Source organism: Equus asinus, chromosome 14, assembly GCF_041296235.1.
Source record: "Equus asinus isolate D_3611 breed Donkey chromosome 14, EquAss-T2T_v2, whole genome shotgun sequence".
NCBI lineage: Eukaryota > Metazoa > Chordata > Mammalia > Perissodactyla > Equidae > Equus > Equus asinus.
The window spans coordinates 31049055-31076179 of NC_091803.1; the positions used below are offsets into that span (position 1 = coordinate 31049055).

Below are 27125 nucleotides of genomic sequence, written 5' to 3' on the forward strand. Positions count from 1 at the left end.
AGACATGCCAGGATGCTGGAAGAGAAGAGGAGAGGCTGAGCCTGACAAGGGTCTGGAATAGGAACCAGAAAGACACCAGGAATAGAGGCAGCTTCTGCGTCTCCTCTGCTTTTCTCTGTATATCTGCTCCCTTCTTTCTCTCTGCAGACCTAGTTTTGCTTCTTGACATGCAGGGAGCCAAACATGGTGGCCGCAGCCTTCCTGGGTTGATATTCTCTCTGTCCAGATGACCAGGCCAGACCACTAGAAGCCGAGTGGCCCAGTTTAAGTCAATTGTCTGTCACCAGGATACTGATCCAATGCTCCGTGCCTAGGTTGGAGTTAGAGACTCCAGTTACAGTGGCTGGAGTGGACTAGAGCGAGAGTATGGAGAGGTGCTCTTTGCATGTGGAACAGTGAGACTGGGGGTGAGGAGAGAACTAAAATTTTTTGAAAAGAGAATGTGAATGTGAGATATTGCAGAGATAGAATCCAGAGATTAAAAGCTGATTAGACTCATAAAGAGAGGGAAAGAGGGTGGAGGCAGAGCTCTCCTAAGCGCCTATCATACCTCATCATGGTTCTACATGGAAGACACGGATACTCCCACTTTACAGATGAGGAAACAGCATTGCAGAGAAATGAAGTAACAGGATTTGAATTCATGCCAGGCAGACCCCCAAAGCCACATTCTTTTCCCTTCAGTGTTCCTGGCTCTCCCAGCAGATCTGCACCCTGATCTGAAATTCTGAAGGACTCCCACCTCCAGCTAAACAATGTTGAAAGCCAGACATTTTAGACCCTAAGTAATCTGGCTCCAACTAACCCCAGTCTTCTTAAATTTACTTCTTATTTCTCACCTATGTGTCTAAATAAATCATATTATTTAACTTTACTTCAATGTTTCTTCAGCTCCTGAAACTATTCCTTCTATCTTCAAGAATCTCCCCCATTCTTTGCCTGTAGACACTGTAGCCGTTTGTTAAATGCCCCAACGAAATGCCACCTGTTCCAGTGATGCTTCTGGACCACCTCTTCAGAAGGAATATTTCCCTCTCCTACGTTCTCCCAGGACTTTCTCCAAATTTCTCTTATGACATCTCCCAACTTCTGCCTTATCATTTGAGTCCTGTTTTATCTGCTCTATTATTATTACCTACTCTCCATAGGAGTTGGGACTTTATCTTACTCTCCTGGTGTCCCCAAGAGTACCTGACAAATGCCACGTACAAAATTCATGCTCAATATATGTATATTGAAAGAATTAACAAATGAATAAATGAGTTTCCCTAGAGGAGGGATCAGAATTAAAATGCTAATAATTGGATGATATTTTTAATCTTAGCTACAATAGTAAAATTCCTTCTCTCTTCACTTTTTAGACACTCTCCAAATACCCCATCACCCAATGCCTTGCTGCACCATCCGTATTTCGAATGATTCTGCAGCAGGATTTCACCAGGTATGGCAGAAGTGGCTGTAGCTGGTAATGACCATCTTTGGGTAGGATTTTAAGGAATCCAGTGCACCGTGGTCTGACTGTTTTTGATTCTGATTCTTTGAGGGTAGTGTGTACGTGTGTGTGTGTGCGTGTGCTCATATGTGGTAAGTGTTGGTGATAATTATCAGGATTATCATTTTAATTAGTTCATTAAGTTGAGACTCAGAAATCTGAGTGAAACACTCAGTGAGGCTTGCATCATTGTGGGTGTATTCTCTTTTAAACATTTTTATTGTGAAATATATAGAAAAATACATGACGTAAATTTACAGATTAATTAATTATTTAAAATAAAACACCTATGTAACCAATCACACAAGTCACAAAAATAGAACATTGCCAGCATCCCAGAGACCTCCTCACGCCTCTCCATCTCCCCTAAAGAAATCCAATATCTTGGTTTTTAATGGGTTTGTTTCCCTACCTTCCCTCATAGTTAACCTCCTAAGGAACTATCCCTAAACAAATTATTCTATTTTACTTACCTTTGAACTTTATTTAATCTTATTATTCTGTAATATCTGGCTTCTTTTTTCAACATTCGGTTTCTGAGATGTGTCCCTGTTGCTGCATATTGCTGTAATTAATTCTCATTGCTGTATCATATTCCACTTTATGAACATACCACCTTTTTTAAAAATCATTTCTACCATTAATGGACAGTTGTGCAGTTTACAGTTTGGACTTTTGGTGATTGATGCTGTACTGAATTCTTGCACATGCACGCTGGGACATCTAAGCACACATTTCTGTAGAGTTTTTCTGGGAGAGGAATTGCTAGGTCACACTGACACTGCACCCTAGCACCCTATTTTCCAAAGTATTCAACCAATTTATGCTCTCACTAGCAGGTAGGAGAATTACCATTGTTTCACATCGTTGGCAATATTTGCCATTGTCAGAGTTTTTAATTTTTGCCAATCTGATGGGTGTATAGTATTATCTTACTCTAGTTTTATTTTTGCATTTCCCTGTGTTTGTGGATTAATTTTTAGCTAAACTGTAATCTGCTCTTTGAAACTTATGGGAATTTATGTATCTTATAGAGACTGTGAAATTGAAATGGCTACTTCCAAAATCAGAGCTAGCGTGTTTTAGACATGAGTTAAAATACCAAGGAGTTCAATGACTACCCTTACGAAGCTAACTCTGAAACACAACTTGATTTATTTATGAAGCCTCAAACTGGCTGGATTCTGTTTCCATCTGTATTTCAAAGCTCATCTTACAGCCACTTTTTGCAACATTCCTCAGATGGTGACCTTTGTCCAAACTCAGTAAAAATCCACCCAGGGCATAACTAATGACTCCATCAGAGACTCTGCCACTTTATCTGCTTTGGATAAAGCTCCAGAAGAATAAGAAAGACACCCTCAATGAGACCAGCCCTCCTGTCGGTCACCCCTGACCTGTATGTACCAGGAAAGAGTGACAAGTGTGGAAAGGTGAACCGGACATCTGCCACCTCCCTCATCCCCAAGAGCTGGCCCAGCTCAGCCCCATGCCAGCACTACTCGGACCTCAATTACTTGTCCTCATTTCCTTTAGGGAATTCATCATTATTTTGTGATTGTTTTTATAATGTTTCTGGAAAATTTCATGGGGAAAATGCAGGAGAGGATTTACATCACACAAGGTACCTAGCAAAGGGCTAGAATGTTCACAGCAGATCCTTCTGTTCTCTCCAAAATTCCTTCCCTTAGGGCTCTTACCAATGTCCCTCCTCCTCCTCTCTTTACCTCCACTCAGCCCAACCTTCCTTGATGTCCTGAGCAATTCATTTCCAACCCCTAACTTGCATTCTCCACTCAGGAATACAAAAGCCCTTCAGTTCACATAACCCCACTCTCCATGGAAGGCAGTACCATTCTATTACCATCCTAGCATGTCCTTGGGGCCCTATTCCTCACCCCTTTATGGTTTATAAAAATATCCCTCTTAGCCACATAGAACGTTTCTCTAAGACAAGGTCTGATAAACATGTTTTTCACCCTCTTATTACATCAATATCCAAATTTAATCTGAAACTCCCTGATTTAACCCATTAGCCTCACCAACACCACCTAGCCCCTGCCAGAAGAGTTAACAGGAAGTGAGTGACTTCCACTCACTCGATGGCCTTGACCATCAGTAAACTGCCCAGAAGGCAAATAAGAAAGTGACGAAGCAGAAGCGTGAATGATCCAGATGACAACGCTGTGAGCTCTTAACACCCTGGGCCTGGGGCAGAGGGTCCAAGGCCTGACCTGAGGCTCTGTTGACACCTTGCCTTCTGCTAAGTCTCAGGTTCCCCACCCTGGAGCACACCTGTGCTGGCGGGGAGGCCCTGCTGCCTGAAGAGCAAGAGCAGTGGAGAAGACAGACAGGAGTTCTGCTCTACCAGGTGTATGGACAGTCAGAAACGGTAAGTGGATGGTCCCTTCTGGGCCAGGCAGGATGCGCTCAGCCACAGAGCCCATCAGATGGGCTGAATCATACACCAGTGTGTGCAGAGGCCCCACAGCATTGATGGAAGCCTGTGGGAGGCTCCAGGGGTCTAGGCTAATTTGCCCCAAATTGATCTGTGGAGAGACAATTCACAGCTCCTCGATTTGTCAGGAGACCAATGTGCTGAAAACTATTGGACAAAAACTTAAAAAGGGATCTAAGGACTTGGTGTCACAGACCCTGTGATTATTAGCTCAGAGGAGCCCAGGAGGAGTGAGAGGATAGAAGAGTCTCTCTAGCAACTTGGAAGCCACCACCCACAAGTCTTGTGTACTTCACCATCCTGTCCTAAGGCATAAACCACAGGGGCAGGCAGAGCTGGCTCCAGAAGTTCATTTCTGGGTGCTTATGAGGACAGCACACAGGTTTGATTGTAGGACACTAGCAGGAGTGGAGGAGGTAGCAGGAACTTTCTGTGTGTGCACATGTGCATGCGTGCACACACACACACACAGACACACACAGAGTGTGATCCCAAAGGGCATCACTGAGAGCCAGGTGGGTGGGGCATCCAGAGAATCATGCGTGTCTTGAACCTCAAGAACTTTATCAGTGACAGTGTGGGTGGGTATCTCTCTTCCAACACATTCCCCATCCATTTCTGAAGCTGGACAGAGCCACTTTCCCCACCTGCCCATCATCCCTTTGGCTGACAGAGGGATGACTGCCATCTCAGGACCTGTAGCAAAATGATGTCTTAGTTTCAATTCACATACCTGTCTGTAATTTTTCTGCAAAAAAATTTTAAGTAAGCAGTTAATTGGTCTGCTTCCAGGCCTGAGATATATTAAGACTCTGGGCCTGTCCTTGTATGGCTCACAGTTTATAGTTGGACAAGGAGGAGAGTGGGGCGAGAATTACACTCACCTATGAATTATACTATGTTCATGGCCCCAGTCCCTTTGCATTAACTATTTGCAACAATAGAATACTCCTTTATACCCAGATGGTGCTTTATTTCTCAAAGCACTTTCACACCTACTCACTCATCTGTGCAACGTTTTCCTGTCTGTTAAGCAGTGACACAGCAGAGGGGCAAGAGCTTCCTCTCCCAGGAGCTTAGACCCCAGTTCAAGTCTCAGCCTTGTCAATTACAGGCTTCAAGACTGTAGCGTATCATTGAACCTTCCAGAGTCTTAGCGTCCCTATCTCCAAAATGGAAACCACAGTGCCAATCTTGCTGGGTTGTGATCAAGTAACTGACAGGAAGTATATAAAGCTCTGGCCATAGTGTCCAACCCCTAGTATATGCTCACATTGCAGCTACTGTTGCCTTTGCTGTTTTCAGGTAGGTGCTGTGCTAGATGCTGGGAGTGCAGAGATGGATGGGGCAATCTCTATTCTTAGAATGCTCGCTATCCACAGAGGGAACAGACAAGCAAGAATAAATATAGTGTCCTGGTTGGCTACAATAGAAGTATGGGGGGAAATACTACAGAAGGAGAATCTCCCAATGACTTTTCTGGGGCCTGAGTAATAGCTAGTAGTAGTCATTTACTGAACTAACTTGGTGTGCACCCGGCACTGTGTGAAGGATTTCCCATGCACTCACAAGTACTCTGAGAGGTCAGTGTTATAATTACCCCACTTAGACAGAGGGGGAGATCAAGGGAGTTTGATTGGCACATAGCTGGTGAGTGTTGGAGTCAAGATTCAAACCACGGTCTGACTGTAAATCAGTTAGCTTTAGAAAGAATGATATTTCAAAGAACCGTAAAGGAGGAATAATGTTCATCGGGAGGATAAATGGGCATGGGGCTATGGGGGCAGAGGGGACACCATGACAATCTGAATAATCTCAACGCAGCTCTGAGGAGTAGTTGAGGCAACATTCTATCACTGTTCAACAGCCCCAAGGAAATGTTTGTTAAGTGGACTTGTGGCCTTCCCCTGGCAAATGGACACGTGCCTGGCAAAGAGAAGGCACTCCAGACCCCACATTCCATGCCCACAACCCCTGGTTCAGCCCTTTGCTTCTCTCTTGGCCTCGCCTACTGGACTCTGTAGCCCCAGCACCTAGCACAGGCCCAACCCATGATGGGCACAGTGAATGTCTGCTGAATAGAGTTGGGTCAGTGCCTTGAATCTAGAATCCAGATCTTCTAGTTTCCCCACAGGGGCTCTTTGTGCAGCATCAGATGATATCTGTGAGCAAAGGTGATGCTGCGTGTGATTCTTGCTACCTTGTGATCAGCCTGGACTCTTTGGCCAACCCCAGTTCTCTTTCCTTTGTGAACAGGGAATAACTTGTGGCATTCTCCGGGGAATGAAGATCAAGCCGGGTTCCATGGGGAAGGCCATCCCACCCTTTGACGTCCAGGTCTGATCCTAAAGGCATTGTTGGCAGGGAGCAGTTAGGGCTCAGCTTGGACCGTTATGTGACACCAGTGGTGCCCACCAGTTGTCCTTCCTCCTCTCCTCCTGTTTTTTCCTCCAGTTTCCTGTGGGTGTCTCATTTGAGAACTGTGGTATTCTGGGCATGAATGCAGCTCACCATGACAGCTAGAGCCCCACACAGTGGGTGGGAAAAAAGTACCTGGAGGTAGCACGGGCAGCTCTCTCCACCAGCTGGTGCTTTAGTTTTTCCTTACTCACGTTTTCTAACTGGAAGGCACTTTTGCTATGTCTATATATCCATGATACAAACAGACCCATGACTTGAGTTTCACCATTTGCTGATTTCAAAACTTTTGACAGTTTTATTTTATTTTCCGACAGGGCTTCTCCCGCAGTTATCCCCACTGGTGTCACGTGTATAAGCCAGGAATGTTGGGGTGGAGCAGAAGTGTTGGGGGAACCCTGCAGCTTGGTATTCATAGGCCTCTTGCTCTAGATCATTGACGACAAGGGGAATGTCCTACCGCCCGACACCGAAGGAAACATTGGCATCAGGATCAAGCCCACCAAGCCCATAGGCCTCTTCATGTGCTACCAGGTAAGGGCACCCCATCTGCCCTCAGCCAGGCCCAGAGATCCCTGCAGGGAGCCGTGCAGGTGATAAGGGAGTGGACTCAACTCTGCATCCTGAGACTTCACCTCTTTATTCGCTCTAACTCAGTGAAGACTGTTCTAGTTAATCTCCAAGTTCATAGTCTGTTCCCACATTCCTTCTCTCCTAACCCATCTGGCACTTATGGGCTGACTGATGGGGTGGAAAGAAAACCAGCTTCAGAACCACCAGACTTGGGGTCCAGTGATCTCCTGTGGTTAAGAATGCAGGCTTTGACTGGGTTCAAATCCTATCATCCCACTTACCAACAGGGTGTGAACAAATCTGTTAACCTCACTGAGCCTCCATGAGGTGCCATTGTCTCCACTTTACAGAGAAAGAAACTGCAGATTGGAAGTGGTGTCTTCCCCATGTCAAGTAAATGGCAGGTCTAAGATTCAAACCAATGAATTAGGGGTTTTGGCTCCAAACTCTACATGAGAAATCCAGGCAGTATAGGAAACTGCTATAGGCTATAAGGTATCCTGCTGAAACTCTTAATCATACAAACCCTAGCCCTCCCAGGTCAGTACTGACCAGTAAGAGGAAATTCTTAGCTCCCAAGATTGGCCATGGAAGGGTGGACAGACCCTGTAATTGATCTCAGACTCCATCTCCTTTCTCCAAAGTCACAGCCACTGGAGGTTCTCTTGGTGCCACTGTTGTCCTCACACAATGGCCTTGATGTGGCCTCTTGTGGTACTATTCTTCAAAAGCAAACATGAAGGCCTTAGCCTTAATTCTCAGCAGCACAACTTTGTTTGTATAAAAGAGAAAATAAGCACAGAGTTACATGTGGATAGATAGTGGTTCCCAACCATACCTGCAATGTTAGAATCATTTGAGGAGATTTTTAAAAAATATGTTAGTTCTTAGATCCAACCACAGTGATTCTGGTTAAATTGAACTGGAGTGATAGAGCAATGACTTTTTTCTATTGGACATGATATATTTTATTTTGCAAAGATGTCCTCACATATGCCCACACCTATGTCTCCCTTTTCACAATGCTCTCAGGACAATGAGATGATCATACTGTTCCATTGAGATTTGTTTGCTTTCCTCTTTCCTTTTTATTGACATAAAATATATATAACATAAAACTTACTGTTTTCACCGTTTGAGCATACAATTCGGCGGCACTGAGTCAATTCACAATATTGTGCAACCATCACCACTATGCATCTGCAGAAAATTTCCAGCATCTCAAACAGAAACTCAGATCTGATTAAACAAGAACTTCCCTCTCCTTCTCTCCCCAGCACCTGGAAACCTCTAATCTACTTTTTGTCTTTATGAATTTGCCTGTTTTAGGTACCTCATATAAGGGGAATCATACAACATTTGCCCTTTTGTGTGTCTGGCTTATTTCATTTAGCCCAATGTTTTCAAGGTTCGTCCACATTGTAACATGTAACAAAATGTCATTCTTTTTAAAGACTGAATAGTTTTCCATTGTATGTATGTAGCACATTTGGTATATTCAGTAGTTTCTTGATGGCCATTTGGTTATTTCTGCTGTTTGGGATCTTATGGTAATTCTATGTTTAACTTTTTGAGGAACTGTTTCCCAAAGTGGCTGCACCATTTTACATTCCCATCAGCAATGGACGAGGGTTTCAACTTCTCCATATCCTCGCCAAGATTGTTATTTTCTGATTTTTTGATAATAGCCATCTTAACTGGTGTGAAGTGCTATTTCAGTGTGGCTTTAATTTGCTTTTCCCTAATGACTACTGATGTTGAGCATCTTTTCATGTTCATATTGGCCATTTGTAGATATTCTCTGGAGAATTGTCTATTCAAGTCTTTTGCTCATTTTTAAATTGGATTTTTGTTGTTGTTGTTGAGTTATAGGAGCTCTTCAATGTCATGCACCACATAATGACGTTTTTGTCAATGATGGACCTCATATACGACAGTGGTCACATGAGATTAGTACCATATAGCCTAGATGTGTAGTGGGTTATACCATCTAGGTTTGTGTAAGTACAGTAGGGGAGGAAGAAATTTTCCTCTACCTTTCTAGGTTCTTCTGGCTAGTCTAAGAATTAAATTGACATGAGACAGATTAACAGGAAAAAAAAAAACAAACAAAACTTTAATAACACATTTAGATGGAAGAAACCCAGGAAAACCGAGTAACTCACCAAAATAGCTGAAGCCTTCACCTTAAATACCATCCTCAGCTACAGACAAAAGAAGATGTTGCAGGTGGGGAAAGTCAGGGTCTGCAAAGGGAAAGAAGGCAATTCACAGGTAGATGAAAAGGAGCAAATGTTTGGAAAACAAGTGTTTGACCACACGGAAACAGAATAACACAGAGGGGAGCCCAACGAACAGGCTTGTCTAGATTCTTCTCTGTCTACCACCTAGTTCATATTATGTTAAGGTGATAGTTTGCTTGTTGAGACAGGTTTTTTAACCTGAATTCTTTTATGCAGTTAAGGAGAAGGTAACAAGAAACACTTTCTGAGTCTTTTATTTCTTAAAAATAATCAGCCTAAAATAATCCTCATGTTAAAGAGATACATTTTGGGGTGGCAAATTTTGTTCCCCTTCAGTACACTCTGTGATGTTCACACAATGACGAAATCACCTAATGACACATTTCTCAGAACATATCCCTGTTGCCAGTGGACATATAACTGTATGTAATCTTGCCACCTCTGGCCTTCAAAGTTTCTGATGAGAATCAGCTGATAATCTTATTGAGAATTCCTTGTGTGTGATGACTCACTTCTCTCTTGCTGCCTTCAAGATTCTCTCTTTCTCTGGTTTCCAAGAGTTTGATTATAATGTGTCTTGGTGTAGGTCTCTCGGATTTATCATACTTGGATTTTTTTGAGTTTCTTGAATTTGTAGGTTCAAGAGTTTCATCACATTTAGGAAGTTTTTGGTCATTATTTTTTCAAATAATATTTCTGCCTCTCTCTCTCTCTCTTTTTCCTTCTCTCATAATGCATATGTTGGTCTGCTTGATAGTATCACAGAAGTCCATTAGACTCCATTCATTTTTCTTCTTTTTGCTCCTCAGACTCAATAATTTCAATTGTTCTATCTTATATTCTCTGATTCTTTCTTACACCAGTTCAAATATGTTGTTGAAACCCACTTGTGAATTTTTAATTTCAGTTATTGTACTCTTCAGCTCCAGAATTTTTATTTGGTTCCTTTTTATAGTTTCTTTCTCTTTGTTAATATTTTCATTTTGTCCACATGTCATTTTCCTGACTTCCTTTAGTTTTGTCCATTTTTTTCCTGAGCCATTTGACATTATTTAAAACATTTGATTAAATTATTTGCCTAGTAGGTCTGATGTGTGAGCTTTCTCGGGGATGGTTTCTATCAATCAGTTTCATTCCTTTGAATGAGCCATGTTTTGCCTTGTGATTTTTTAGTTGAAAACTGGGCCTTTCACTATTATAATGTGGTAATTCTGGAAATCCGATTCTCCCACTTCTCGAGGGGAAGAAGTTGCTCAGTTTTTTGTTTTTAACTCTTGAAGGCTATGGTAGTTCTTTGTGTTGAGATTTTTCCAAATTCTTTTTTGCAAAGACTGTTGTTTGTCATGTGTGATCACTGAAGTTTCTGTTCTTTTAGCTTATATTCAGTTACTGGTTTTTTGTTTTGTTTTCAGTTTGTTAGAAAAATCTGTATTACAAGTCTTAGTCACCTCACTATATGTGTTACAAGAACCAGTATTATGTCCATTTATTGAAAAAAGTGTCCTGAACTCAGTTTGCAAGTACCTTTGTTAGAAACATCTTTATTACATCTTGTTAAACCCTTTCCTGCATGCAGTACAGAATGGGTAGCACTACATTCACTGAAAGAGCACTTTCCTGAATGCAGTTTTCATATAGCTTGTTAGAAACTTTGCTATTACAAGTCTTGGTAAACACTTCACTACATATATTACAAGACAGATATTTCCAGCATTCAAAAAAAGAACACTTCTCAAAGAAGCTTGCAGGTAGCTTCTTTGTTCTTCATATCTATTTACTTTATTTCTTTTTTATTGAGTAACATTGGTTTATAACACTATATAAATTTCAGGTGTACATCATTATATTTTGGTTTCTGTGTGGACTACATCATGTTCACTACCCAAAGACTAATTGCCATCCATCATCGTACACATGTGCCCTACCACCTCTTTTGCCCCCCTTCCTCTCCCCTCCCCTCTGGTAACCACCAATTTAATCTCCATGTCTTGTTGTTGTTTTTATCTTCTACTTACGAGTGAAACCGTGCAGTATTTGACTTTCTCCATCTGACTTATTTTGCTTAGTATGATACCCTCAAGGTCCACGCATATTGCTGCAAATGGTAAGATTTCATCTTTTTTATAGCAGAGTAGTATTCCACGGTGTATATATACCACATCTTCTTTATCCATTCATCTCTTCATGAGCACTTAGGTTGTTTCCAAGTCTTAGCTATTGTGAATAATGCTGCAATGAACATAGGGTTGCATCTATCTTTACACTTTTGTGGTTTTGTGTTTTTTGGATAAATACCCAGAAGTGGAATATCTGGATCATATAGCAGTTCTATTCTTAATTTTTTGAGGAATCTCCACACTCCTTTCCATAGTAGCTGCACAAGTTTACATTCCTACCGCAGTGTATGAGAGTTCCCTTTTCCCTACATCTTCTCCAACACTATTTATTTCTTGTCTTGTTAATTATAGCCATTCTAATGGGCATGAGGTGGTATCTCATTGTGGTTTTGATTTGCATTTCCCTAATAATTACTGATGTTGAACATCTTTTCATGTGCCTATTGGCCATCTGTATATCTTCTTTGGAAAAATGTCTGTTCATATCATTTGCCCATTTTCTAATTGGGTTGTTTGTTTCTTTGTTGTTGAGATGTATGAGTTCTTTATATATTTTGGATATTAACCCCTTATCAGACGTATGGTTTGCAAATATCTTCTCCCAATTGTTAGGTTGTCTTTTCATTTTGTTGATGGTTTCCTTTGCTGTGCAGAAACCTTTTAGTCTGATGTAGTCCCATTTGTTTATTTTTTCTTTTGTTTCCCTTGTCTGGTAAGACACAGTATTTGAAAAGATGCTGCTAAGACTGATGTCAAAGAGCATACTGCCTATGTTTTCTTCTAGAAGTTTTATGGTTTCAGGTCTTACATTCAAGTCTTTAATCCACTTTGAGTTAGTTTTTGCATATGGTGTAAGAGAATGGTCTACTTTCCTTCTTTTGCTTGTGGCTGTCCAGTTTTCCCAACACTGTTTATTGAAGAGAGTTTTCTTTCTCTACTGTATGTTCCTGGCTCCCTCGTCGAAAATGACCTGTCCATAGATGTGTGGGTTTATTTCCAGGATCTTGATTCTGTTCCACTGATCTGCGTGTATCTTTTTGTGCCAGTACCATGCAGTTTCGAACACCATAGGTTTGTAGTATATTTTGAAATCAGGGAGTGTGATACTTCCAGCTTTGTTCTTTTTTCTCAGGATTTCTTTGGCTATATGGGGTCTTTTATTGTTCCATATAAATTTTAGGATTTTTTGTTCTATTTCTATGAAAAATGTCATTGGAACTTTGATAGGGATTGCATTGAGTCTGTTGATTGCTTTAGTAAGTACGGACATTTTAACTGTTTGATTCTTCGAAGCCAAGAACATGGAATATCTTTCCATATCTTAGTGTCTTCTTTGATTTCTCTCAACAATATTTTCTAGTTTTCAGTGTATAGTTCTTTCACCTCTTTAGTTAAATTTATTCCAAGATATTTTATTCTTTTTGTTGTGATTGTAAATGGGATTGTATTCTTAATTTCTCTTTCTGCTATTTCATTGTTAATGTGTAGAAATGCAACTGATTTTTCTATGTTGATTCTGTACTCTGCAACTTTACTGAATTCATTTATTATTTCTAATAGTTTTTTTGTGTATTTTTTTTAGAGTTTTCTCTATATAAAATCATTTCATCTGCAAATAGTGACAGTTTTACTTCTTCTTTTCCAATTGGGATCCCTTTTATTTCTTTTTCTTGCCTGATTGCTCTGGCTAGGACTTCCAATACTCAATACTATGTTAAGTAAGAATGGTGAAAGTGGGCATCCTTGTCTGCTTCATGTCTTTAAGGGATAGCTTTCAGTTTTTCACCATTGAGTATATTAGCTGTGAGTTTGGCATATATGGCCTTTCTTATGTTAAGGTAGTTTCCTTCTACACCTGTTTTATTCAGAGTTTTTATCATAAATGGATGCCTTATCTTGTTGAATTCTTTCTCTGTATCTGTTGAGATGATTGTGTGATTTTTATTCTTCATTTTGTTAATGTGGTGTATCATATTGATTGATTTGTGGATGTTGAATTATCCCTGCATCCCTGGAATAAATCCCACTTGATCATGCTGTATGATCTTTTTAATGTATTTTTGTATTCAATTGGCTTGTATTTTGTTGAGGATTTTTGCATTGATGTTCATCAGTAATATTGGCCTGTAATTTTCTTTTTTGTGTGTTGTCCTTGCCTGGTTTTGGTATCAGGGTAATGTTGGCCTCGTAGAATGAGTTAGGAAGCTTCCCTTCCTCTTCAATTTTTTGGAAGAGTTTGAGAAGTAGAGGTATTAAGTCTTCTTTGAATATTTGGTAGAACTTGCCAGGGAAGCCGTCTGGTCCTGCACTTTTGTTTTTTGGGAGGTTTTTGATTACTGTTTTGATCTCCTTACTGGTGATTGGTCTATTCAAATTCTCTATTTCTTCTTGATTCACTTTTGGAAGGTTGTATTTTTCTAAGAATTTGTCCATGTTTTCTAGATTGTCCAATTTGTTGGCATATAGCTTTTTGTGGTATTCTCTTATAATCTTTCGTATTTCTGAAATGTCCATTGTAATTTCTCCTCTTTCGTTTCTGATTTTATTTGAGTGTTCTCTTTTTTTCTTGGTGAGTCTAGCTAAAGGTTCGTCAATTTTGCTTATCTTTTCAAAGAACCAGCTTTTAGTTTCATTGATTTTTTTTTCTATTTTTTGGGGTCTCTATTTCATTTATTTCCCTTCTGATTTTTATTATTTCCTTCCTTCTGCTGATTTTGGGCTCTGTTTGTTCTTCTTTTTCTAGTTCCTGTAGGTGCACTGTTAGATTGTTTATTTGAGATTTTGCTTGTTTTTTGAGGTAGGTCTGTGTTACTGTAAACTTCCCTCTTAGTACTGCTTTTGCTGTATCCAATAAATTTTGGTATGTCATATTTTCATTGTCATGTGTCTCCAGGTATTTTTTGATTTCTTCTTTGGTGTCTTCATTGACCCAATAGTTGTTCAGTAGCATTTTGTTTAATCTCCACATATTTTTGACGTTTCTAGTTTTCTTCTTGTAGTCGATTTCTAGTTTCATATGATTGTGATCAGAAAAGATGCTTGGTAGTATTTCAATCTTCTTGTATTGTCTGTTTATTGAGACGTGTTTTGTGGCCTAATATGTGATCTATCCTGGAGAATATTCTGTGTGCATTTGAAAATAATGTGTATTTTGTGGTTTTTGGATGGTGTTCTGCACATATCTACTAAGTCTGTCTGGTTTAATGTGTCATTTAAGGCCATTGTTTCTGTATTGATCTTCTGTTTGGATGATCTATCCATTGATGTAAGTGGAGAGTTAACGTCCCCTAGTATTATTATGTTACTGTCTATTTCTCTTTTTATGTCTGTTAATAGTTGCTTTCTATATTTAGGTGCGCCTATGTTGGATGCATGGATATTTACATGTATTATATCCTCCTGTTGGATTGTTCTCTTTATCATTATGTAGTGCCCTTCTTTGTCTCTTGTCACAGTTTTTGTTTTAAAGTCTATTTTGTCTGATATAAGTATTGGTATCCCAGCTTTCTCTTCATTGCCATTTGCATGAAGTACCTCTTCCCATCCCTTGACTTTCAGTTTGTGAGTGCTTTAGGTTTGAAGTGTGTCTCTTGTGTGCAGCACATATGGGTCTTGTTATTTTATCCATTCAGCCACCCTATGTCTTTTGATTAGAGCATTTAGTCCATTGAAATTTAAAGTAGCTGTTGATAAGTACGTAGTTATTGCTATTTTGTTACTTTTTTCCAGGTGTTTTAGTAGTTTTTCTCTGTTCTTCTCTTGCTCTCTTCCCTTGTGATTTGGTGGCTTTCTTTAGTATTATGTTTGGGTTTATTTCTCTTAATTTTTTGTGTATTTATTATAGGTTTCTGGTTTGTGATTACCATGAGGTTCATATATAATAACATACGTAAATAGCAATCTATGTTAAGTTGATGGTCTCTTAAGTTTGACGTCTTACTAAAAGCCCTACACTTTTACTCACTCCCCCCACATTTTATGTGTTTGATATCGTATTTAACCTCTTTTTGTGTGTGGGTGTATCCCTTAACTTCTTATGGAAATAGATAATTTTAGTACTTTTGTCTTTTGACCTTCATATTAGCTTTATATGATCTGCTACATTTACTGCATATTTGCCTTTACCAGTGACGGTTTTTCCTTGATAATTTTCTTATTCCTATTTGTGGTCTTTTCTTTTCCACTTAAATAAGTTCCTTTAACATTTCTTGTAAGGCTGGTTTCTTAGAGATAACCTCCTTTAGTTTGTGCTTTTCTGGAAAACTATTTATCACTCCTTCCATTCTGAATGATAACCTTGCTGGGTAGAGTATTCTTGGCTGTCAGTTTTTTCCTTTCAGCACTTTGAAATGTCATGGCACTCCCTTCTAGCCTGTAAGGTTTCTGCTGAGAAGTCAGCTAATAGCCTTTTAGGGTTTCTTTTGCATGTAACTTGTTGCCTTTCTCTTGCAGCTTTTAGGATTCTCTTTTTATCTTTAATTCTTGACATTTTAATTAAAATGTGTCTTGGTGTTGGCCTCTTTGGGTTCATCTTGTTTGGTGCTCTCTGTGCTTCCTATACCTGCATATCTGTTTATTTCCTTAAGTTAGGAAAGTTTTCAGTGACTATTTCTTCAAATAGGTTCTCTGCCCCTTTGTCTCTCTCTTCTCCTCTGGGACACTGATGATATGGATGTTAGTATGCTTGATGTTGGCCCAGAGTGCCCTTAGACTGTCCTCGTCTTTTAAATTATTTTTTCTTTTTTCTGTTCAGCTTGAGTGATTTCTTCTGTTCTTTCCTCCAGGTCACTGATCCATCCTTCTGTGTCATCTACTCTGCTGTTGATTCCCTCTAGTGAATTTTTCATTTCTATTATTGTATAATATTCTTCAGTTCTGATTGGTTCTTTTTTATATTTTCCAGTTCTCTGTTGAAGTTCTCACTGTGTTCATCTATTCTTCTTCCAAGATCAGTGCGCTCTGTGTGAGGCACCCCTCCAGCACTTAGCCAAGCTTGCTCTGAGCCTAGGGATCAGCCTGATGTGAAAGCTTCATGTCTTCTCAGGACTTTCTGAGCATGCGTCCTGCCTGGGGATGTGATGGCCTTAAAAATTCCCCCATGTTCACAGCTGTCTTGAATGTCTTAATTTCCCAGAAAATCTCTCCCTAGCTTCTCCTCCAGATCTTGATGGTCTACTGTATATCTCCACCCATAATCTCTTAGCTCTGGCATCTTTAGTTTCATAGTCTGCCTTGTAGCTTTTATGAGCAGTTCCTGCTGCTCTTCCCATCTGTATTCTGAATTGTGTGAAATGAGTGCCTTGCATCAGTCCTTCAGGTGTCCCCCCCGACAAGTTAGAACAGATGTACACAATAATTTTCAAATAAGATCTGCTCTGCTCCCTCTGGTTGGAGCAGGGGGACTGGGAACCTGGCTACTGTCTACTCAAGACCAAATCTGCCATGCTGGGGAAAGGGGGGACAAGACTGAATAAAAATGGCATGAAACTTTCCTATCATTTTGAAGATGGCTTTTTCTTGATTGAGTCTTTGCATGGTTGCTGTAAACCTTTGACACTTTTCCAGAGCTCCTGGACAAAGTCAGCTCAGACAGACCCTGATAGTTTGTTTGTTTGTTTGTTTTTGATGTTTTTTGGGGATTAAGAGCTTAGAGCTTCCTAGTAGGCCATTTTTTTTACATCACTCCCCATAGCATTTTTTAAAAGCAGGCACGGTTAAGAACCCACTTGGGTGTCTTTGTGGACTCTGCCCACATCTGTGTGGTAGATGGGATACTGTCCCCCTACCATTCAGGAGCTTTTCTTTGGCCTTAAGAGCATCATTCCTTCCCTGGATGTGTGAGTCCCATCATCCAGATTTCAGTCTCTGACCCTACCTCAGATAACCAGCATGAAGAAAGTTCATTCCCATGGAAGACCTGTCCACAGCGGTGTGTCAGGTCAGCTGTATCAAAACACAGCACACTGAGTTGGACAGCAGTTCAAGTGGCACATGAATGGGGGTGGGACTTTGCTGTACCCCCTGATGCAGTGCTTTCTAAATTTCAGTCATCTGTGTCCACATCCACTATTTTTTACCTTGTCTGTGCACCATCTATATTATCACTTAATTTTTCCCTCTAAATCCACTTATTATTTTACTTTAAAACATTTGTTTTAAAAAAAAGTTGATCTCGTATCACAAGTGTTAAACAGCGTCACTTGCCAAAAGCAGAAGGCAATTATAACCATAACAATAATACAAACAAAATAACTTTCTTAAATTTTAGCTACATCCTGTTCCTGCTAAAAGTTCTAATCTTGAAACATACTTTCCTCTTGGTAGTTCCAGAGCTTTTAAAAACATGTCAGAGCCAAATCAGAACAATTGCAAGGAAATCTAAAAAGAGGGGTGATTCAACGTTTTTAAAATGTTTTTTTCTGGAACTTCTTAAAATCATGTCACGTTCCACAACAAGGAAGATGCCAACACACTGGCTCAGGGGCCAAGTGCACAGTCTGTAGACCAAAAATTAAATTCAAATACCAACCCTTCCACTGACCAGCTGAGTGACTTTGAGCAAGTGATTGTGCCTCTCTGAGCATCAGTTTCCTCTTCTGTAACGTGGGCTATAAAAAATGCCAGCCTCACACAAAACCTGTACACAACTGTTCATAGCGGCTTTATTTACAATAGCTAAAAACTGGAAACACCCCAGACGACCTTCAAGGGGTGAATGGTTAAACAAACTGTGGTTCATTCAAAACATGAAATACTGTTCAGCAATAAATAGGATCAAACTATACTGATGAATACAACAACTTGGATGAATCTCTAGGGAACTACATTGAATGAGAAAATAAAGAAGAGCCAGTCCCAAAGCTTCCATATTACACACTTAGGGAACATTCTTAAAATGACAAAATTATAAAAATGGAGAACAGACTAGTCATTACCAAGGGGTTAGCGATGGAGAGTGAGGTAGAAGAAGGAAGAGGAGGGAGTTGGACGTGGATATAAAAGCCACATGAGAGCTCCTAGTGATGACGGGACTGTTCTGTCTCTTGACTCTGGTGGTGGACACACAAGCTGACATGTGATAAAATTGCATTGTACTAAATACACTCACACACACACAAACAGACACACACAATTGAGTACAAGTAAGAATCTGGGGAAATCTGGATAAGTTCAGTGGATTGCATATATGTCAATATCCTGGTTGTGACATTAAACTAAGTTTTGCAAGATGTTACCATTGGGAGAAACTCGATAAAGGGCACACAGGCACTCTCTGTATTATTTCTTACAGCTTGCATGCAAATCTACCATTGTCTTAAAATTAAAAGTTTAATTAAGATAATACCAGCCTCATAGACTTTCTGTGAGGATCAGATGAGGTAGTGTTTTGGGAAGAAAACTCATTGAGCAAATGTTTATTGACACCTCCTGTCTGCCCAGGCCCTATGTGAAGGCTGATCTTCTCACAGTGAACCAAATACACAAGTTCATGTTCCAGTGGACATTGTCTTCTACTGGAGTGCCACACAAAAGTGAGGTGTTATTTTGAAAAATTATCTTTAAAATTGGCTTAATATTGCCCACTAATGGAGCAGTAGCATGCATTAAGTGTTTGCATGTAAAGAAAATAGACTCAGAAAGGTGATGAGACTTGACCAGGTGCCAGGTAGAGCGAGAAAGAGGATTTGAACCCAGATCTGAGCCCCAGGTTGCAGTTCTTCATCTCTAAACTCGCTGCCTTCTCCATAAAGGGGTGCTGTTCTGTTTACAGGATGACCCTGTGAAGACAGCAGAAACGGAGTGTGGGGACTTTTACAACACTGGGGACAGAGCGACCATGGATGCAGAGGGCTACATCTGGTTCCTGGGGAGGAGTGATGATGTCATCAATGCCTCTGGGTAGGTGTGGCTGACCCTGAGCCAGGAGGGATCACCCTCACATGCCTGGTGGGGTCTAGCTTTCCCAGACATTCCTCCATGCATTGGGCATGGGACCCTCAGCCTAATTCTGAACAGAGCCACATCTATGGGGCCCTGGCCCTGGGGTATCTGTGCACTTCCCCCAACCCCTGCATCCAGAAGAATCAATCAAAACGAAGTTCAAGAAGGTCTGGAAGAAAAACCATAATAAGACATCACGCAATTTAAAGAGAAGGGATGGCACGGGAAGAGAGACTTGTTTTGGCTCCTATTGGTGGGAGGAGATTGTTCTCCGTGCTCCTCTGATGGGCACATGTCACAGAAAATCATCATCATCATCATCATCATCATCATCGCAGCTAAGCATTATGGAGTACTTACTATGTGAAAGCACTCTCCTCAGTGTTTTGTATAACCCAGTAGATGCAATTATTCTCATTTTACACATGAGAAAACTGAGTCACTGACCAGTGAAGTAAGTTGTCTAAAGTTTCAAAGACAGTACAGTTTGCAGACCAGATTCAAACCAAGGTAGGGTGTCTCCCAACGTGTTGTCCCAACCCTTACGTGATCTAGGGGGGAAAATGACACAAGTAAAAAGCTCTCTTATTTCACGGAAATTGAGATTGTTTTATTTTTTAATTTCTAAAACAAATGCTGATGTAGTGGGGAATGGGATGGAGAACTTTCATGAATGTTTAAGATAAAGTTTGAGGCTTCCAAGAGGTTCCATGCTGGAGGAGGCTCCTTAAGCTGAGCTGCAGAGCTCTAGGAGGACGGAGCTTCCACTCTCCTCCCTCCCAGAAGCAGCGAGGTCAGACGCCCTGAAGAGCATCTGTGCCTCGTGTTTCTTAGCATGGAACGTCCAGGTCTCCTGTAGTGGTCCCGCTACACAGCCTTTCGCAGGCCTCTGACTCCCTGTGACAGTTACCCTCTGTGCCAAGGGGAGATATGAGCCCCCAGAACATGAGATTCGAGGGCCTGGGTCACCCCAGCCCTGGCATCTGCTCAGAACCAGAGAAGGAACCATCGATCCTGCAGGTATCGCATCGGGCCAACAGAGGTGGAGAGTGCCCTGGCCGAGCATCCAGCAGTGGCTGAGTCAGCTGTGGTGAGCAGCCCGGACCCGATTCGAGGGGAGGTGAGGAAGAGGACACGGAGGGCATCGTGTCTGTGTGGGCACTGGGTGCAGGGGAAACTTCCAGGCCATATCTACCCAGGACCTAGGCTGGAGGGAGGGCGCAGTTGGTGTGCGTGTGCACTTACACTGTGTGGTCACCAGGGGGCACTGTGGCCTCATGTGTGACTGAAAATGCTGCTGCTGCTGCTGCTGACGTCTAATATTTTAATGAGCTCTTATTATGTGCTCACTCATCTATTCCTCACAACAACCTAGTGAGTTCAGGACACTTATTATACCCTTTTTATACATAAGGAGACAGAGGCCTAAAGAAGTTAAACAACGTGCCCAGATCACACAGTGGTGGAGCCAGAATGAGAATCTAAGCAGTCTGGCTCCAGAGCATGCCTTCCTTGATTCAGCAGATGTTTACTGAGCACCTGCTATGTACAAGGCCCTGTCCATAAATAATAACATAAGAATAATAAATTACCACAATTATTAAATGCCCACAAGGTTCCAGGCACAGAAGTATACATACAACAATAGCAAAAATGATGAGGATGATAATGCTGATCGGAATAATAATAAAGTTAAACTAGCTTCATGTTTTACATGTATTATCTCGTGGAATCTTCACATAAACCCAGCGAGGAATGAACCTGTACTGTGCCCATTCCACGGAGAAGGAAAGTGAGGGTACGAGAGGTTAAGTAACTTTGCGAGGCGTAGAGTGGAGACTGGAAGTATTGGCAGTAGAACCTGGTCCTGTCCTGTTCCAAAGGCTCAAATGTCAACTTGGTTTTTTTGTTCATTAAGTAAATATTTACTTTTTTAAACTATTCAGTTGGTTGGCACTCACCTTGAACCTCCCATCTGGTTCTGCACCGCAGGTGGTGAAGGCGTTTGTTGTCCTGACCCCACAGTTTCTGTCCCGGGACAGGGACCAGCTCACCAAGGAGCTGCAGGAGCACGTGAAGTCAGTGACGGCTCCGTACAAGTACCCGAGGAAGGTGAGTGAGGGCAGACGGACGGGCTGGTCCCCCGAGCCGTTCCTGCTGCTTCGCTGCCCCAAGTCTCAGAGGGTGGCTGGGGTGAACCTTAAACAGCCAATGGGACTAGCATTTTTCTCTTCAGATGAGACAATTGGCGTAGGGGTGGGGTGGAGCCAACTTAATCCAATGGAACCTCTATCCTGTCTCAGAAACCCAAAAAGAATCCATCGCTGGCACGTTAACCTAAAGGAAAAAATCAGACAAGTGCCCAACGCTATCCAAGAAGGTTGTTTAAAATCTTTCAAAATTTGAGAAAGAAATCCAAATCAGCAGCTTCCAAACTGTTTTTAAACATAATTCATGCTAAGAAATACATTCTATATTGCAGCTCAAAACATATATACATACATAACAAATAAAAATTGACAAAATGATATTTATCCTTACAACATGCAATGTATTCTGATATTCTTTATTCTACTTCGTTTTAAATGCTGCATGCAAACTCCAAAAATGTCCAACAATAGAGAAACGATTAAGTTATTCATGAAGTTTAATATTATCCTGTAATTCAAAATGATATTGCAAATCTTTTATTTTTAATATTAAAATATCACAACAATATATTATTAAGAGAAAAAAGCAGGAAATGAAAGAATATACATGATATTATCCTATTTATTTGCTTTAAAAGCAAAGTTTGAAAGGATACATATGCCAAAAGTTCACATTTTCTTCCTCTGTAATCGTACTTCGCTTCATTGTCTGAATGTTGACAATACAGACTAGAAATAAAGAGCTAACATCTATTGAACGTGTAGCATGTGGGCCAGGCCCTGGACTCAGTGCTTCACATGCATTGCTATTTTATTTAATCATCTCCACAACCCGAGATGTTCTAATCATACTGCTTCACAGAGAGGAAACTGAGGCTCAGAGACTCACAGTACGTTGCCAGAGATTAGAGTTAATAAAAAGCAGAGCTGAACTCAGACCCGTGTGTACCTGACAACAGAGTTCATGCTTCTAACATCAGGCTCTGCTGCCTCCCAGAGAGAACAGAGGGCACGAAGCAGGCAGGATGGGCTAGATGTTATTGTGGGGAACAAATAGCCCCCAAAGTCTCAGTGGCTTATAACAAGGAAGGCATCTTCCTTGCTCATGTCACATGTCCACCATGTCCAGGCTCTCCTGGGACCAGGATAAAGGAGCAGCCACCATGCAGGTATCTGCCAGGTGCTATAAGAGATGGACAGAGAGGGTGGCCAGGCTCAGTGGTTCCCAACTCTTCTGTTAGAGGTGGCACACTTCACTTCCACTCACGTTTCTTCGATCAAAGCCTGTCCCAGGGCTGCATCCCCCTTCAGGGGGACTGTGCAGTCTGGGGCACTATGCAGGAGCAAAGGAGGGGAGGGGGGATTGGTAGGAAATGACAGCGGGACTAAGTCAGGGTGGATTTGCTTTCTCCTCAACCAGGTGGAGTTTGTCCCAGAGCTGTCCAAAACCGTCACTGGCAAGATTAAAAGGAATGAACTTCGGAAAAAGGAGTTTGGTCAGCTGTAATCGTCAATAAACTCAGAAACCACTGTGTGACTGGGTAAATCCCTGGCCACCTCAGTTTCCCCATATGGCGAGGGTGAGGATGGGGGTGTTGAGAGAGTTGACTTGGAAGAGTATCAGGAGTGCCAATATTTCAGCATTTTTGTTTCTTTCAGATTAATATCAGTCACTCTTTTTCCTCCAAGTCTCCTCTTCCTTCTGGATTGCCCAGATGAGCACACAGATTGGGGCTGGAGGTAATAAAATATGAATATGAACATCAACGGTGCCCCTGTGTTGTGCATTCATTCTATTGATGAACTTATGCTAAATCTGGTCCCTCTGTAATTGGCCCCAATCCCCATCAGAGAGAGCCCGGGGCCTGATTCTCCCTGCTGGCCCCAGCTTCCTGGGTGGCCCTGTGCACCCAGTAGATGGCCCAGACACAGAGGTCCAGGAGAGATGCTCTGAGCAGCCCCAGACACCAGTCTCTCCTAGGTCCCAGCCTAAGTCCCACATGGGTGAGTGAGGGACCTGCTCTCTGGGAACCCAGGAGTCCTGTAGGACTCTTCCAGACCTCTCCAGAGGTACCCAGTCCTTCAGTCATACCCAGGAGCTTTTGCCTCTCAGCTTTCCCCGATATGTGCCCACCCACTCATCTCTTCCAAAGGCCCAGGTATCCCCCAGCCCTTCCCAGGGGTCCAGTATCCCCCCCCACATCCTTCCCCTCACACTCTATAACACCCTCCTGACATTCAGAGCCCTCCTGCCCCCCTGGCCTGTGGTTCTGTGAACTGATCCTTCACTCTGTCCATCCTTGGAGACTGAGATGGGACCACTAGGGGGAAAAGCAGAGGCTGGGAGGAGCAGAGGCAGAAGGGGCCGAGGCTGCGGGTGGGAGAAGCACATACTGTCTCCTTCTCACCCACCATTAGGGTCACCCTTGGAGAAATCCCCTCTGCAGCTGCCCTTTTCTGGGGCACAGACACACACACTCCTAGGGAAATAAGATATCACAAGCACAGGCATGGAATCACCTCCATCCTCACCTGGGGACTCAGGCATAGGGCTCAGGGACAGGCTCACACACAGACCCACACTGCAGACACAGGCAACAACCCTTGAGGAGAACATATGCATGCACAGACACACACACTTAGGGCCACATGAGACAGCCCTATAGGGCAAACCCTACACACATTGGACACACACACAGAGAACACAGACACACACTTAGATACAATCAAGAACACCCAAAGGGGCAGCAAATTCACACACACAACCAACACACACAGATATAAAATACAGACACAGATGCTCCAGCAGGGACACACATGCCCAGAGACACACACAGAGATTTGCACAACTGACACACACTCATTTAGAGATACAGACACACAAATGCATAAAGAAATACACAGAGACACAGAGAGTGTCACACAGCAGAAAACTCATGTCCACAGTCAATATACTCACAGACACAGAAACTCAGACTCTCAGGTCCATAATGCAGAATTACACAGCCAAACACACATGCACAAACACACACACACTCCCGACCCTCATCCCCTATCCCAGCCCACAAGACAGACAGACAGCCCTGGCACTCAATGGAGGCCACCGCAGGTAGACAGGATGAATAGACCCCGGCATGACCTGCCCCACCTAAGCTGTCATGAAAGGGGGCGTTTTCCTGATTCCAAAGCAAGGGCTGGGGATCTGCCTCACGCCAGGGCCTTCTGGATGGCTGTGCCTGCGTCCTGAGATGCCAGAGAGTAGTGACCAGGGCAGGGTTGCTCTGGGGACAGGGGCCCAGGGTAGGGACAGGGACCCTGACAGTGTGCACAGTGTTTTGGATGGGGCTTAGCAGATCCCAAGGAGAAGAGAGGAAGAGAGGCAAACCTCCCCAGGACCCTGCCATGCCTCAGAGTGGACTCTCCCACAATATTGACGATATTGACAATAACAATAATGCCATCATCAGGACTATTATATGACAATATTATCATCACCACCAGTCAGTCTCAGGTCGAAGAGCAAGGGGGTGTGACCATAGCTGGCTGGTTTGGCCTCATCGTCTGAGCAGGGCAGACCCCAAGCAAAGCTGGGCCCTGGGCAAAGCTTCTCATTGGCCCCTTCTCCCTCTGTGGTCTCCAGGCCTCAGCCTCCCCCTCTCCCAAAATCACCTCCCAGACCAAAGTCCCCTCTGACCCTTTTCTCAGTCTGGGTACAGCCCTTTCCCTGCCCGCACTCAACCTGATTCCCCATGTGTGCAAGGTGGATAGAGATGGTACCGACCTCTGGATCCCATGAGATGACGCCTGCACAGTGCAGTGCTTAGCACAGGCCCACAAGAGGGGCCTTTGGTTGTCACTGATGCCTTTAATGGCTGTACACCTTCAAGGCACCAGTTCTGGGAGGACAGATTCCCCTGGGAGATGATGCTGCTGATGTGCACAGGGGTTCAGAACGTGACTTCTTCTTGTCCTTATAACAGTCTTTGGATGCAGGCATGGAAGCTTCCATTTTAATGAAGGAAACCTGCTCAGGGTCACACAGCTGGAAAGCAGCACAGCTGGGTCTCGAGCCCAAGGCTCCTGGCCTGCCTTCCAGGGGCCACGAAGGGCTCCCCTCCATGGGAGGCTGACACTGGCTTTGGGGAGCGAGCGCTTCCTCAGTTGCAGGAATGATCTCCCCTGTTCCAGGCCCCAAACCTCTGTCACTTCTCCTTCTCCCCCTCAACCCTACTGCAGCGCTGATGAGGATGACCTTGGCATCCTTAATGGAATTCCCCGGTCCCTTACAGACTGGACCTCTCTCCTGTTCTCTTCTGGGCTGGTCCGACTTCCACGCCTTCTGTACTGGTGCCTCCTTGTATAACCAAGACGGCCCACCTCTGGGGCTCTTTAGGCAGCCAACAGCATCTAAACGGAATTTCATACACACTGTTGTTTTGTTGTCCTTGTTTTGTTTGTGTTTTGCTTGTTTTTATGGTTTCCTTATATTTATGGTATTAGACATTGATTTTCCATTATAACAGTGATGGAATGTTTCCTGTTTGCTATAGATTTACATAATAATAAAAAGTGGTGGGATTTAAAGCAATGATTTTAAGCTGCCATGGGCCTGAACAAGTTGGGGAAACACTGTGTGCAATCATGCAGAACAGTGCTTTAGGGAACAGCGCCTCAGGACGGGGCCCAGGAGAGATGATCTCCAGTGGGGTTTGTCCTAGTCACCTGGGTCCTTGGGCCCCTTCTACCTGCTTGGCTTTTCACACCCAACACTCCTGGTGCTGCCAAGCTCCCTGGGTGTTGTCCCCAGGTCCCCCCAGGAGAGAAGCTGGTGACCTTTCTCTCTTAAAATTCTCACTTTTCTGGAGATCCCCGGAGATCAATTATGAGAGAGTGAGCTTGGATTTTCCCCACTGAGGTTCATAATGTAAAGCCCATGCTAACAGGCAGCAGGGTGACAGATAAGTGACATGTTCACCACTGTTTCAGGTGTGAACCTGTCTGTTTAATTGGGGGTGATTTTGAGACCATACACTCTTGTCACAGAGTGGAATTCCCAGGGCAGATGGAGATGTATTTTATTGCTATATTATTATGATCATTATCATTCAGTACTAATATAGTCTTTGACCCTTATTCTTAAGGGTACTTTTCAATTCCCAAACTTACGGAAATTTCTAGTCTATGTTTTTATCATGGATTTCCAGCACAATTACTTTATGATCTCAGAACATGCTCTGTGTCATTTCATTCCTCTGAAATATATTGAGATTTGCTTTATATCCAAATGGGTTTAATTTTTATTTAATTTTTGTAAATGTACCACATGTGCTTGAAAATAATGTATACTCCACAGTTGTTTGGTGTAATAATTTCTCTCTGTATATATTTCTATCAGGCTAAGATGCTTTGCTGTTCTAATCTTCTCCATCCCTACTGATGTTCTATCTGCTTAGTCTGTGAATTGCTGAGAGGGAGGGTAACAATCTCCTACTCTGCTTGTGTATTTGATTCTTTTTGCAGTTCCGCCATCGTTTGTTTTATATGGTTTGCAGCCGAGACTGACTGTGGGGAAACCTGCAGTGTTCCAGAAAGAAGGGGGTTGAGTGGGAAGGACCAGAATCACAAGGTCTTGGAAGGTTCCAGAGAGGAACTGTCGTTAGGCTCGGGTATGGTGGGGCATCAGGTCAGGGAGGGGTGTTCTAAAAATGAGGTCACATGGGGTCCACTGTGATG

The 27125-nt window shown here is 42.5% G+C and overlaps 1 protein-coding gene across 7 annotated transcripts in view; it reads left to right on the plus strand.

The window, feature by feature from the left end:
* The window catches only part of LOC106839008 (acyl-CoA synthetase medium chain family member 1), a 49839-nt gene extending 26680 nt beyond the window's left edge, over positions 1-23159 (plus strand). For 3 of the 7 annotated variants that reach the window (XM_070484712.1, XM_070484710.1, XM_070484711.1), the window contains exons 8-15: positions 1362-1441; positions 3761-3884; positions 6207-6287; positions 6801-6902; positions 19073-19200; positions 20263-20362; positions 21235-21354; positions 22813-23159. In XM_070484712.1, the coding sequence (XP_070340813.1) occupies positions 1362-1441; positions 3761-3884; positions 6207-6287; positions 6801-6902; positions 19073-19200; positions 20263-20362; positions 21235-21354; positions 22813-22899 (822 nt within the window). In that variant the 3' untranslated portion in view covers positions 22900-23159. The remainder of the gene's footprint in view (positions 1-1361; positions 1442-3760; positions 3885-6206; positions 6288-6800; positions 6903-19072; positions 19201-20262; positions 20363-21234; positions 21355-22812) is intronic. The other 4 variants (XM_070484713.1, XM_070484714.1, XM_070484715.1 and 1 more) reach the window with 2 other exon arrangements.
* Positions 23160-27125: the final 3966 nt, after the last annotated feature.